This window comes from Rana temporaria, chromosome 3 (assembly GCF_905171775.1).
Source record: "Rana temporaria chromosome 3, aRanTem1.1, whole genome shotgun sequence".
NCBI classification, from domain to species: Eukaryota; Metazoa; Chordata; class Amphibia; order Anura; family Ranidae; genus Rana; species Rana temporaria.
In genome coordinates this window covers 166688300-166701607 of record NC_053491.1, presented here as the reverse complement: position 1 = coordinate 166701607, position 13308 = coordinate 166688300, and the positions used below count along the sequence as shown (strand labels likewise).

At 39.6% G+C, this 13308-nt stretch overlaps 1 protein-coding gene across 1 annotated transcript in view; it reads left to right on the top strand.

Annotated features, from left to right (window-relative positions):
* MET (MET proto-oncogene, receptor tyrosine kinase) overlaps nt 1–13308 on the top strand; it is a 194349-nt gene that overhangs the window by 44246 nt on the left and 136795 nt on the right. Inside the window, exon 2 of the mRNA XM_040343773.1 lies at nt 1124–2329. Within this exon, the coding sequence (XP_040199707.1) occupies nt 1139–2329 (1191 nt within the window). The 5' untranslated portion in view covers nt 1124–1138. The remainder of the gene's footprint in view (nt 1–1123; nt 2330–13308) is intronic.

Genomic DNA, 13308 nt, shown 5'->3' with positions numbered 1-13308 from the left:
ACTATGGCAATTGAAGGCCTTGTCTGATTGGTTATGCATTACTTAATATTTGGAATTGCTAAGCTAAAACCAACTATCCCTGAAACATTTGCTGGTTAATGCTAAACACTTTGTTGATTTCATGCTCTGCTAAAAGAGATACAAAATAGAGAGTCAAAGGTCATTTGCACTTGGTATAAAATTTAAAACCGACTTTTAATGCAAATTTTATTTTTTTTAAAACTTTGTCTTTACAGAAATAGCTAATAATACACACTCAAGTGAAACATACTTTTTCTTTCAATTAGGTGTGTCTGAAAGCTTGTCTCCTCTACCCGAATTCAATTTCATATCTTCCATTGGTAAAAGGGATAGTATGCTTTTTAAGTAGACACGTGACAGGTGCATTTTAAGGAAACCCTAAAAGATCTTAACCCAAACTAGCCAAACAAATTTTGGGATCAACATTTTTTATTACGGTTGTCACATAAGTAACTACCAACAGGCAAAATAAGCTACTTGTTTTCCCTTCTATAAACACTTCAGTTCTGGCATGTTGTGTTAGGTGATCATGGGACTCAGTGACCAACCTGGCTTATTGCTAACTGCTAAGCTAATTCTGCCAGCTCACATACAGTAGGCTAGTATTTTTCAGGAAAAGTCATGCATTTCCTTGGCCTCTGCTAACAACATCTGACTTTCCTCTTTAATTGTGTGATTCATTTCTACTCAATAACTTTTATGTTGTACCACTAGAAAAACAAGATATGTGACTCATAGTGTGTTTGTGGTGCTCACACTTGTATGAAGCCACTGTATTTGACCTTGCGTTTCACAGAGCACGAAATGTCACACTGGTCATTGGTCTGCACCACATCAAACCACACCATTGTAACTCAGGATAAAAGAAAAGTGTGAGCTTAGTAAACTTAATCACTGCTCGGGATAAAATTGGTGTTGTTACCACAAAAACACAAACCATCATTGTTTAAGAATGAGCTCAATTCTATTATGTTGAATCTGTCCCTCATTTCTATTTTTAATAATTATATCATGTCAAAGTGCTTGTTTATGCTGTCTAGACATGTGTAAGTTGGCTACTGTTTTGCATTGACTTATAATGCTTTTTTCTTCTTTTGAACAGCATATTTGGACCAAGATGTCAGGGAATGTGCCGGTTCCATCAATTCTGGTTATTATCTTTGGACTAGTATGGACTAGTGTTGAACAGTGCGAGGAGGCAGCTAAAATTTCAGAGATGAACCTTGATATTAAATATAACCTCCAGTCCTTCACCGCTGATACACAAATACATAATATCCTTCAGCACAATGGCTACATTTATGTGGGGGCAGTGAACAAGCTCTTTGTACTGAATGAAAACCTCACTAAAGTATATGAGTACAAAACAGGACCTATAATAGAGCAGTCTAACTGTGGAGGACCTTGTGAAGGCTGTCTGGACAAGGAAACATCATCAAATGGTACTTGGAAGGACAATGTCAATATGGCTTTACTTTTTGAAGACTTCTATGAGGAGCAACTGATAAGCTGTGGAAGTGTCCATCAAGGAACCTGTCAGCGGCATGTGCTCAACTCTAAAAAACCCTGGGACATAGGACATGAGGTTCACTGTTTGTTCTCCTCAACGATTACAAATGTCACAGATTATTGTCCTGACTGTGTTGCCAGTGACTTGGGAAGTAAAATCCTTGTAATGGAAAAGGATCGGTTTGTCACATTCTATGTAGGCAGCACTCTTAGAGGATCACCTTCCAGTCTTCATTCGGTGTCAGTCCGGAGACTAAAAGAGACACAAGATGGCTTTGAGTTTCTCACAGATCATTCCTACATGGATGTCTTTCCCAGATTTAGAGAGTCATATCCGATCCACTACATATATACCTTTAAAAGTAAAGACTTTATTTACTTTTTAACAGTACAGAAAGAATCTCTGGATTCACAGACTTATCACACTAGAATTGTCAGATTCTGTGCTTCAGACTCCGAGCTACGCTCCTATATTGAAATGCCTTTTGAGTGTTTTTATACAGAGAGGCGTAGGAAAAGGATGGCTATGGGAGAGAATTTCAATATTTTACAAGCTGCCACTATCAGTAAGGCAGGGGATACCTTGGCAAGTGAGACTGGCTTCAGTCTAGATGATGACATTTTGTACGCTGTCTTTGCCCAAAGTAAGCCGGACTCTGCTGAATTGACAAACAGGTCTGCTGTATGTGCAGTATCTATAAATAGGATCAACGAGGTCTTCAGCCAAGGTGTAGGAACTCACACCAACTGTCTGGAGCATTTTTATGGAAGAGGTGGCCACAATGCATGTATTAACAAGGTGGGTTCCATGTGTTTTGTCCAGTGAGCTCTACATATAAATACTAATTATATACTAACTTAACAGTGTATTATATTTCTGCCATTAAACGTAATCTACTCAAGTTTGTTAGCAAGTATACACTGAAGTATATTGTGTCATACTTTTAATGAGACATGGTATAAGAAAATTATTTGCGCAGAGAATTTAAATGTATTGAAAAAATCACCATCCCTTATGTTTCCAGAATTCACTTGTCTTAGAACAGTAAGGCCCCTTTCACACTGGGGCAGGAGGTGTGGTGGCGGTATAGCGCCGCTAAAAATAGCAGCACTATACCGTCGGAATTGCAGCGGGATTCAGCCGCCAGCGGTGCGGTATTAACCCCTGCTAGCGCCAAAAAAATGGTTAATACCGCCCGCAATGCGCCCCTGCAGAGGCACATTGCAGGTGGTATTACCACGGTTTCCCATTTGCTCCTCTAACCGCTCAAAAAAGATGCTGCTTGCAGGAGATTTTTTTCTCTCCCGCCAGCAGATCGCCTCAGTGTGAAAGCCCTCGGGCTTTCACATTGAGAATGCTGGGCAGGAGTTTTTCAGGTGGTATTTAGGTGCTATTTTTAGGGCTAAACTGCCTGAAAAACTCCTCAGTGCGAAAGGGGCCTAAGTTGTGCATGAATTTTTGCAGCACTAAATAAACCAAAAACATCAGCTGGTGCCATAAGTGGTGGCCCATTAGTTCCAGTGCATTTTTACTGTATATATGGTATCAACATTTGGGAAAGCTTAGGAAACAAACTATTTCCCTATTTTTCCCTTGTAAAATATACACTTTACAAAAGAAAAACATTTGCAGATTTCATACAGATTCATATCTGACTCTGTTTTAAAGAAATTGATGTAGACCTACTATGAGTATGTCTTTACTATGACTGCGTTTGCAGTCTCGGGATTATAATAAGAACAGAAACAACCACAGCATCCCATTAGATGTGCACTACTCTTCCCCAGTCTCCCACCAAAGATAAAACCCTTATTGCAGTGGATGCCTATAATTTGACTTCCAAGGTCAACTTCTGGTAAAAGCAGTGAACCAATTACAAACTGACTTAAGCAGTAGTTGTATATCATATATATACCGTATTTGCCGGCGTATAAGACGACTGGGCGTATAAGACGACCCCCTAATTTTCCAGGAAAAATTTTGTATTTGGGGTATACTCGCCATATAAGACTACCCCCTTCCTAGTAGTCTTTCTGGAAGCTGAGGGGTAGCCAGAACCGCTGACAGAAACAGGCTTTTTTCAAATCTCACTGTGCCATTACATGCCTCACTGTGCCATTACATTACATGCCCCCACTGTGCCATCACTTGCCCCCACTGTGCCATCACTTGCCCCCACTGTACCATCACTTGCCCCCACTGTGCTATCACTTTCCCCCACTGTGCCATCACTTTCCCCCACTGTGCCATCACTTGCCCCCACTGTGCCATCACTTGCCGTCACTGTGCCATCACTTGCCCCCACTGTGCCATCACTTGGCCCCACTGTGCCATCACTTGCCCCCACTGTGCCATCACTTTCCCCCACTGTGCCAACATTGCCATCACTCACGTTTTGCTGCTTTGACATCCAGGCCGGTGACAGTCTCCGTGCTGCGAGCGTCCATGATTTGAAAGCCGCGCCTTCTTCTCAGCGTGTCCTGTGATAGGCGGAACACAAATTTTCCCAGCAGCGCCTCTGTTCTGTGTTCCGCCTATCACGGATGTCCTCTCGTCCGAGGATGAGAAGGCATCTGTGATAGGAGGAACACAGAACAGAGGCGCTGCTGGGAAGATTTGTGTTCCACCTATCACAGGACACGATGAGAAGAAGGAGCAGCTTTTAAATCATGGACGCTCGCAGCACGGAGACCGTCCCCGGCGTATAAGACGACCCCCGACTTTGGATGCATTTTTTTGCATCCAGAAAGTCGTCTTATACGCCGGAAAATACGATATATATATATATATATATCTATATATATATATATTCTTTTTTTAATGAGGTGTCTTTGTATAACCAGTTTTGAGTGTAGTCATGTTACCCATACTCTTGATGTGAAAATGACAGCAAGAGAATTAGAAATGATGTGAAGAAATGCGCACTGTTGGCGAATCCAAGAAACCAGGGACTGATTTAATCGACATCAAACTCCACCTATAATTTAAATATAACCTTTTAAATGGGCTATACAAAGGTTCTATGTAATGGTTAAAAATGGCCGCACAATTAAAAGGCACAGCAATCTGCATTGCGCTCTACTTGCTTAAGGACTCTGAAGAAAGTGAAGCACATTTAAAATAAATGAAGAAAAAAGCCTGGAGGAGGGCCCAGTCATATGATCTGTCAAAGTCACAGTGACCAGCCACTGGAAGTTTACCCTTGAATTACCATATGAACATTAAACAGTCATGAGCCTTAATAAATGCACAGCACCATGGTTAACTTCTGTCTACACTCTGGTTGTCCAGCAATTAGCACTGGAAACTGATGGCCATTTACCAGCGACACCCTGCAACTCATGGTGTCACTCATCCCCCTACATCCTAGTCAGGCTTTGCAATCAGAATATAAAGCTACTGGGGGACTGATTGGCACATGAGTTGCATGGTTCCCACTGAAAAATGTCTGTCAGGTTCCAGTGCTGATTGCTGGGCAATAATAGCACAGGCAGAGGTCGAACATGGTGCTATGCATTTATCAAGTTACATGTGTTTTAATGGTTTTAAAACATATATATATATATATATATATATATATATATATATATATATATATATAAACAGTATATATATATATATATACAGACCATAGTGTTCTAATTCAAAAGTTAATAGTATATAATAAAATGTAAAAAGTATTCAAAATTTACAGCTATACAGTGAATTAGCTAATTCAATAAACAATTAATAGTCCACGCGATTTGTGACATCACCACACCCACCGATGTCGGCGAGGCTTTCTGCTGTTTGAATGTTTGTTTTCATTTTAACAATGTGAGAACCTTTGTTCATTTTATACAATAAATATACTTTTAGACCTTTGCTACGTTAGCCCTTTGCTCTTCTCCTGTGGTGTGTATGAGACCTTATGACCCGAGTTATTTGATATCAGGGGACACCATCTGTTGAGATTCAGTGGACTGAATTTGGTTAGGTCGTAGATCCCAGAAGGTGTCAGTTGTCTATCATGCGTGTTTGATCTCTGTAATTGGCGATCATATTGATCTGGTAAGCGGCTTTCAATTCGGTGGTGGGCACCTGTGCATAGTGGAATTTCTTATATCCTTCACGTGGTTTGGTATTCATTCGAGTTTTTAAAAGAAGATATGGACTAGTGTATCACCTGCTTTTAAATACTTTTATGTCATATTTGCACATCTCCCAACTTTTTGAGATGGGAACGAGGGACACCTATTAGCAAAAGTATGCAACCATAGGACACCTCCCTGCCACACCCACTTAAAGGAGAAATAACAAAATGATTAAGGCTTATTTGGAGTAATTCATGTGATGTTCAGTACAGCTCCTTGGACAGAGGTCTGCTCTTTTGTAACAGCAAGGCGTAATTGACCACTCTATAATTTGAGGGTCCATTCCCTCCGGTAAGGTGATTTGCCTAATCACAGTGGTGCCGTGTGTGTCTATCTATACACTGAAGTTGGTACAGAGATTTCCATCTTTTGGCATTCGTGCCATATGGACTCTTTTACTAACTAATGGTTATATTATTAGCCACTGCATTATATCTTGATGCTGCTAATCTATTGTTTTATATGTATTTTAGCACAGATATTTTCACCGTTATATTGAAATAACTGATTAGCTAACGCTACAAGTGTTTTTTTTTAACCACTACTATTCCTTTATTCTGCCTTTTAACAACGTACAAATGCAGCAATTTAGAATTTGGATGAAAGGTTTAGCACTGGGAAACACTTTTTGAAAGACTAATAGTGCATTTTATATACAAGTATATAGGTGAGACCAAAATGAGGGACAAATGAGGGGAAATCAGGGACAGTCTCTCGAAATTAGGACAGTTGGGAGCTATGTATTTGTTGGTGACACATGGATTATTAATCGTTTATTGAATTTTCTATAGCACTGTATAGCTGAAAATTGTGTACACTTTTTACAATCTATTATATATTATTAACTATTTGCATTAGCACACTATGGTCTGTATATATATATATATATATATATATATATATATATATTTTTTTTTTTTTTTTAAACCATTTCAGGGTATTCAAATGGTATATGGGTGCAGCTCTTGTGGAATATTATTACACTTTAGCGCAATACAGTTTTGTTTTTATGTAGTAAATCTCTCGTGCTGTGTATATAAAGTGAACAGAACTTGACTAGGAGTGCCTATGATGTAAACCTGGCCCTGAGTTCAGCAGCCACACCACTAGTGCCATTAGAGTTGACGCAGATGATTCCATTCTGTTTAAAAACATTGATTTAAGGCTGATATATAAAAAGCATTTGTGGAGTAAAATTGAATCTGGGGAAATAAAATTGTATCTCACATAGAACAGCGTTCCTGGTCGGCAGCTGCTTCTTGGTGGGTAAATCATTTACTTGCTGACAGAAAATGTCTCAGGGGGACACAATGGCACAACATCCACAGAATGGATTAACCCTTTCATTTAGTTTTCTTCCTTTTAGTGCACGGCAGCTGTCATATAAATCCTGCCTCTTTTGTAGTCTGGAAGTCATATGTGACATTACAGCAACTGACAGAGCTTTTCATTAAAGTTTGAGGATCTGACTAGTGAGCCAACTTAGTGTCGTCAGGAGTACATTTAATAGTAAGGGGGTATTTCAGGGAGTACAGTCCAGCTCATACTACTAACATCTTGTGTTTGATGGACATCTTTACTGATGCAACCCTGGTTCTGCCTAAAGTTCCTGATATACTATATATGTGAAATGTCATGATATAAGGCAGGGGTAGGCAACCTCTGCCCTCCAGCTGTGGTGAAACAACAAGTCCCATGAGACATTGCAAGACCCTGACAATCACAGGCATGGCTCCTAGAGGCAGATGATGCATGATGGGATTTGTAGTTTCACCACAGCTGGAGTGTCAAGGTTGCCTACCCCTGATGTAAGGTATAGTCACACTTCTTCCCCTTGTCTTTTCACTTCTATTATCATTATTTTGGTTTTGCCATTTAGAAACATTCCTTATGGTGGCTAAATGAGTTGAGCTAATCAGTTGACCTAATCAGAAGATAGGTGCAGGCCACCTCAGAATTATGACAAGTGACAAGTCAGTTGTGGCACCCTAAGTTCAGGACCAGTTCCAGCACAAAAAGGCTTAGATATAATCATTCACACTGATTATGAGAAATTAAACTGATCAAATGGAATTAAAATCACAAGCCAGAAATTTATCAAGTTTATCGAATTTCAGTTGCCCCTAATTGCCCCTGTGTGTTCCGGAGAACCAATTCTAATACAGACAGATAGGGGCAATCATTTTTAATTCATTATTTACATTTATGATTGATAAAATATAATATCGATTGATCAACACTTTCGGTTGAATGCTTGTTTGACTAGGGAGAAAGGAATGAGTACAAATGTCTAGCTTATTCCTCATTCCTGCAGGATTCCTCTTCTACAAACTGTGACCAGTTCCCCAAGCTGTTTCACTTCTCTGCTTAGCCAGTTGCAGCTCTCTGGTATCATCATGTAGAGTGAAAGACCAATAGTCTCACACTGTACAGGAGGGCAGCAAGGGCCTAACTGCCTACATTCCAAGAGCATTGGACTCAATAATAGAATGCAGGCTGCCAAGAGAACAAGCAAGAAAAGGTTTTATGCTCATTCCCTTCACCCTTAGCCTAATGAGCATTTAACTCCTGCACCATGGTGGGGGGGGGGGGGGCTAGACCTGACTCCACTGGTAAGATTAAAGTGGAACTTCACTCTCTCAATCAATATTGCCTATTTTGAATCCCTATACTGCTAGCAGTAGTAAACAGATAGGAAAGTATATCATATGTACTTGTTTTAAATTTCGTTAGTTACTTCCTGGTTTCCATGCCTGGGCAAATGGTGTCATACATCCCAGGAGTCCTCAAGATGGGAGGAGGGGATTCTCAGCTAGGCCCATCCTCCTGCCTGCATGTCTGAGCTAAGGGCAGATGGATTCCAGTAAGTAAATGCTACCTGAATCATCTGCCCTTACTCAAGATGGCCACTACCAGAAACGCCAGGGGGGTGTTTTTTAAAATGATTTCTCAGCAAAATAAAGCATGGAGACATAGGTGGATGGGGTAGTTCTTTTGGATATTGAAAAGGAATTAAATAGCATTTCTGCTTTGCGGTGCCCAGATGTACAGTATTTCTGCTTTAACAGCACAGCCTGGCATTGAGGTTAAGGTTTCTGCCACACAGTGCATTCTTTAATTTTATTCTTTAATTTTCACACTCAGAATCTCTGCAGGATTTTTCTAAATGCATATACATATACATATATATATATATATATATATATATATATATATATATATATATATATATATATATATATATATATACACACATACAGTACAGACCAAAAGTTTGGACACACCTTCTCATTCAAAGAGTTTTCTTTATTTTCATGGATATGAAAATTGTAGATTCACACTGAAGGCATCAAAACTAAATATAAAAATAAATAAAATATATTTCATATTCTAGGTTCTTCAAAGTAGCCACCTTTTGCTTTGATTACTGCTTTGCACACTCTTGGCATTCTCTTGATGAGCTTCAAGAGGTAGTCACCTGGCGCAGCACCCCATCACTCTCCTTCTTGGTCAAATAGCCCTTACACAGACTGGAGGTGTGTTTGGGGTCATTGTCCTGTTGAAAAATAACAATGTCACCAGCAAAGCACCCCCACACCATCATACCTCCTCCTCCATGCTTCACGGTGGGAACCAAGCCTGTAGAGTCCATCCGTTCACCTTTTCTGCGTTGCACAAAGACACGGGGGTTGGAACCAAAGATCTCAAGTTTGGACTCATCAGACCAAAGCACAGATTTCCACTGGTCCAATGTGCATTCCTTGTGTTCTTTAGCCCAAACAAGTCTCTTCTGCTTGTTGCCTTTCTTTAGCAGCGGTTTCCTAGCAGATATTCTACCATGAAGGCCTGATTCACACAGTCTCCTCTTAACAGTTCTAGAGATGTGTCTGCTGCAAAAGGTGGCTACTTTGAAGAACCTAGAATATGAAATATATTTTCAGTTGTTTCACACCTTTTTGTTATGTATAATTTCACATGTGTTAATTCATGGTTTTGATGCCTTCAGTGTGAATCTACAATTTTCATAGTCATGAAAATAAAGAAAACTCTTTGAATGAGAAGGTGTGTTCAAACTTTTGGTCTGTACTGTGTATACAGTATATATATATATATATATTTATATATATTTATTTATTTATAAATAGATGCCATTCAGACTGTGCTTTTACCTGTATTTAGATGAAGTCAGTTTATCCTCATTTATAGTAATAGAATTCTGCACGTTCAGGATCCAGGAGGAATTTTGTGAATGGGCAAACTACAAATACTGAAAGCCTTTGGGGCTGACAGCTTGTAGTTCTCAATGAACTACCAGGGTGCTGTTGAGTGCTTTAGGTAGTTCATTGATGCTTCTTGTCAGCAAGTTGTTGAGCAAACAGAAAAACTGACTATCTGCAAGAGCCATAAATTGCAGATTGTGGGTGCAATGCTAATAAATGCACCTTTTTTTAGCCTGCAAAAAAGATGTGCATTTATTTATTTTTAGAGGTGAACTTATCCTTTAAGGGAGTTGTACATTGAACGTTGAACTTTTTTATATTAAGCCATCTGAGATACTCCTCCTGATTGGCTAAGACACAGTAGCGGCGTCATTGGCGCCCCTGGCTGTCAAGAAAAGTCAGGCAGCCAATCAGTGGAAAGAGGGGGCAGGGCCGGGCCAGGCTCTGTGTCTGCATGGACACATGGAGCCATGACTCAGTGCCTCCATAGGAAGCTGTTGACTGTGGGGGCACTCGATAGGAGGGAGGGGCCAGGAGCAGCAAAGAGGGACCTGAGAAGAGGAGGATACGGGCTGCTCTGTGCAAAACCAACTGCACAGAGAAGGATGTTATTTAAAAAAACAAAACAAAAAAATAGACTTTAAAATCACTTTAAACTTCCCAGCGTACTTCTTCTGTATTTCGAAAGGCTAAACGCAGGAGTGCAAGTATCAATGAGGCCTAAATACTAGGATCAAAAATGATCTGCATAACAAAACCCTAATCACAGAAAAGTGATAAAAAAAATTCCATCTGTAATTAGAGCTTTGGCATGTGTGTGTGTAGTTGTCATGCAACTTTTGTATGGTGAAATTTATTTTTTGAAAAATAAGTATTTGCAAAAAGTAATTTTCCAAAATTCCCTACTTTTTTCTGTAGAATAGGGAGATGAAGTTTTGTGTCTAAGAACCGCATTCATTCATCAGACAGATTAGGAAGAATTTGCATCCCTACAATATAAACTTAATTAGGAAAATGTTTTACCACCAGTCATGAATCACCTGCCTATTTGTAGTCCACACAAGTATTCATATGATCATTCAATTGATCATACAATTGATTAACATGATAAATTAATTAGGAACCATAAACCACAGACCCTCCATTAGACTGATTTAATGATCTGGCAAGTCAATCAGCCAAGGCAGAATTTTATTGATCATGTCTGATCGTACAAACAAATATTTGCACGTGTGCAGACAACAGGTCGTAATACAGATCAATGAAATTATTGTTTTCAGTAGATCATTCCTGGTAGATCGAATTTTCAGTGAATACCGTATATATTGTATTGGCCAATATTTAATTGAAATCAATTAATGAGTTGCAAATTTTAATGAATTGCAACTTTTATTTAACTATTGTTTTATTTCTTAGGCTCCATGTACACGGGACGTTTTTACAACTGCTCCTAAATGATTAAACTTAACAGATAGTAACCCATGTTTAAAACGTCTATTTTGCCACATTTAGATGCCGCGTTTAGCAGCGTTTTGCCGCGTTTGCATTTTGAAGCGTTTCAAAACTTTTTTTTTAAATGGCCAAAAACTAAAAACGCCTATAAACGAAACGCTGCTAAACACGGGTTACAGCGTTTAGCCGCGTTTTGCATCTGAAACGTGGAAATCTTCGGCATCTGAACCCATTTTTTTGCTTTAAAAAAAATGCTGTTAAACGCAACTGCCTCAAAACGGCAATAAACAAGACTGTGTACATGGTCACATAGGATAACATTGAATGAGTTCAGGAGCAGTTGAAAAAAGTGTCCAACTGCCTCTGAATGTACGTTTAGCAGTGTCTCGTGTACATGGGGCCTTATACATCTTTACTAAGAGAGAAAATGTAGTACCAGTTCATAAACTTTGATGCTCATGGAACACTAGATGTGTGTACCAGGAGATAAAGGTTTCTTAAAAATCTGATTCATACTGGATCAGTTCACTGTACCTTAGATTAATGGTAGTAATATATTATTAAAAACAGAGCAGTTGTTAAGTACATTTACACACATATGGGATACTTCGTAGGCATTAACAGAGAGCTTGTTAGCTATCCAAGACAAAGCATGCAAAAAAGCTTGTCATGTATGTACAAAGTAAACTAATTGTTCCCAAGATATCATGCTGTACATGCCTCGAGATGAAGCTCTTTAACTTTAATCTTTAGAACCTATGGTTACATCAGGTTCGGATTATCAGCAAGCGCGTTTATCAAGTCAGTGACAATCCATGTAACATCAGGAATGTTATACCTTACTATATTTTTTTCTTGTCACATTGATCCACAGCTCCATAGCAGTATATATTTATATGGGGGATTTAATGGTCATCCTATGTGTACTGAAAATATCAATAAATTGCCCAACCAGAGTTTTTTTTTTTTTTTTTTTCATTAGAACATATTTTATTTTTTCTAGTCAGAAAATATGTGCATTTGAACCATACTTCTATGAATGATGATTGAGGTGATAAAAAAATCTGAAATGTAGTTTAGAAGGAAAGACATCAATGTTCCGGCATACTGATAGACATTTCTCATATGTGAGGTGTGTTGATAGTATCATAAAATTAAATAGAGCTTTGCAACTATGTTAGCAGACCGGCAAAAACTCTTTCTGAGTGTGAGTAAACATTAAATGAGTACAACGCAACCAGGATATAGCACCATGTGAAACAATGGTCTGAATAATTAATTTAAATTGCATTGTTTATTGTGAAAATGACAGTTGCAGTTTGGGAGTTAACCACAGGGGGCGCTGTAGGAGTTAGGGTTCACCTAGTGTGTGTTTACAACTGTAGGGGGGTGTGGCTGTAGGACTGACGTCATCGATCGAGTCTCCCTATAAAAGGGATCGCTCGATCGATACGCCGCCACAGTGAAGCACGGGGAAGCCGTGTTTACATACGGCTCTCCCCGTTCTCCAGCTCCGGGGAGCAATCGCGACGGAGCGGCTATAAACGAATAGCCGCGCCGTCGTCCCGGATCGCTCCCCGAGGTAAGCCGCCCGCCGCATGCAGCGGAGGAGGTCCCGATCGGACCCCCCACCCGCTAGAAGGCAGGGACGTATATATACGCCCATCTGCCTGTACATGCCATTCTGTGGATGTAAATAGGCGTGCGGCGGGCGTTAAGTGGTTAAAGTGTGACAGCGCTAAAAGCTGAAAATTGCCCTGGGCAGGAAGGGGGGAAGTGCCCTGTACCAAAGTGGTTAAATAGCTATCATGTGTGCAGGTGGTTCGATCTTGTGTTAAAGAAAATGGCAAAATTATCATATTCCCCTCCTATAAAAGATGCTTGCTTAACATACAGGGGCTGGACAAAAATATGGAAACTCTGCATGATTTACAGATGTGAAAGTTACAACATGTTTTGCGTTGAAAGCAGA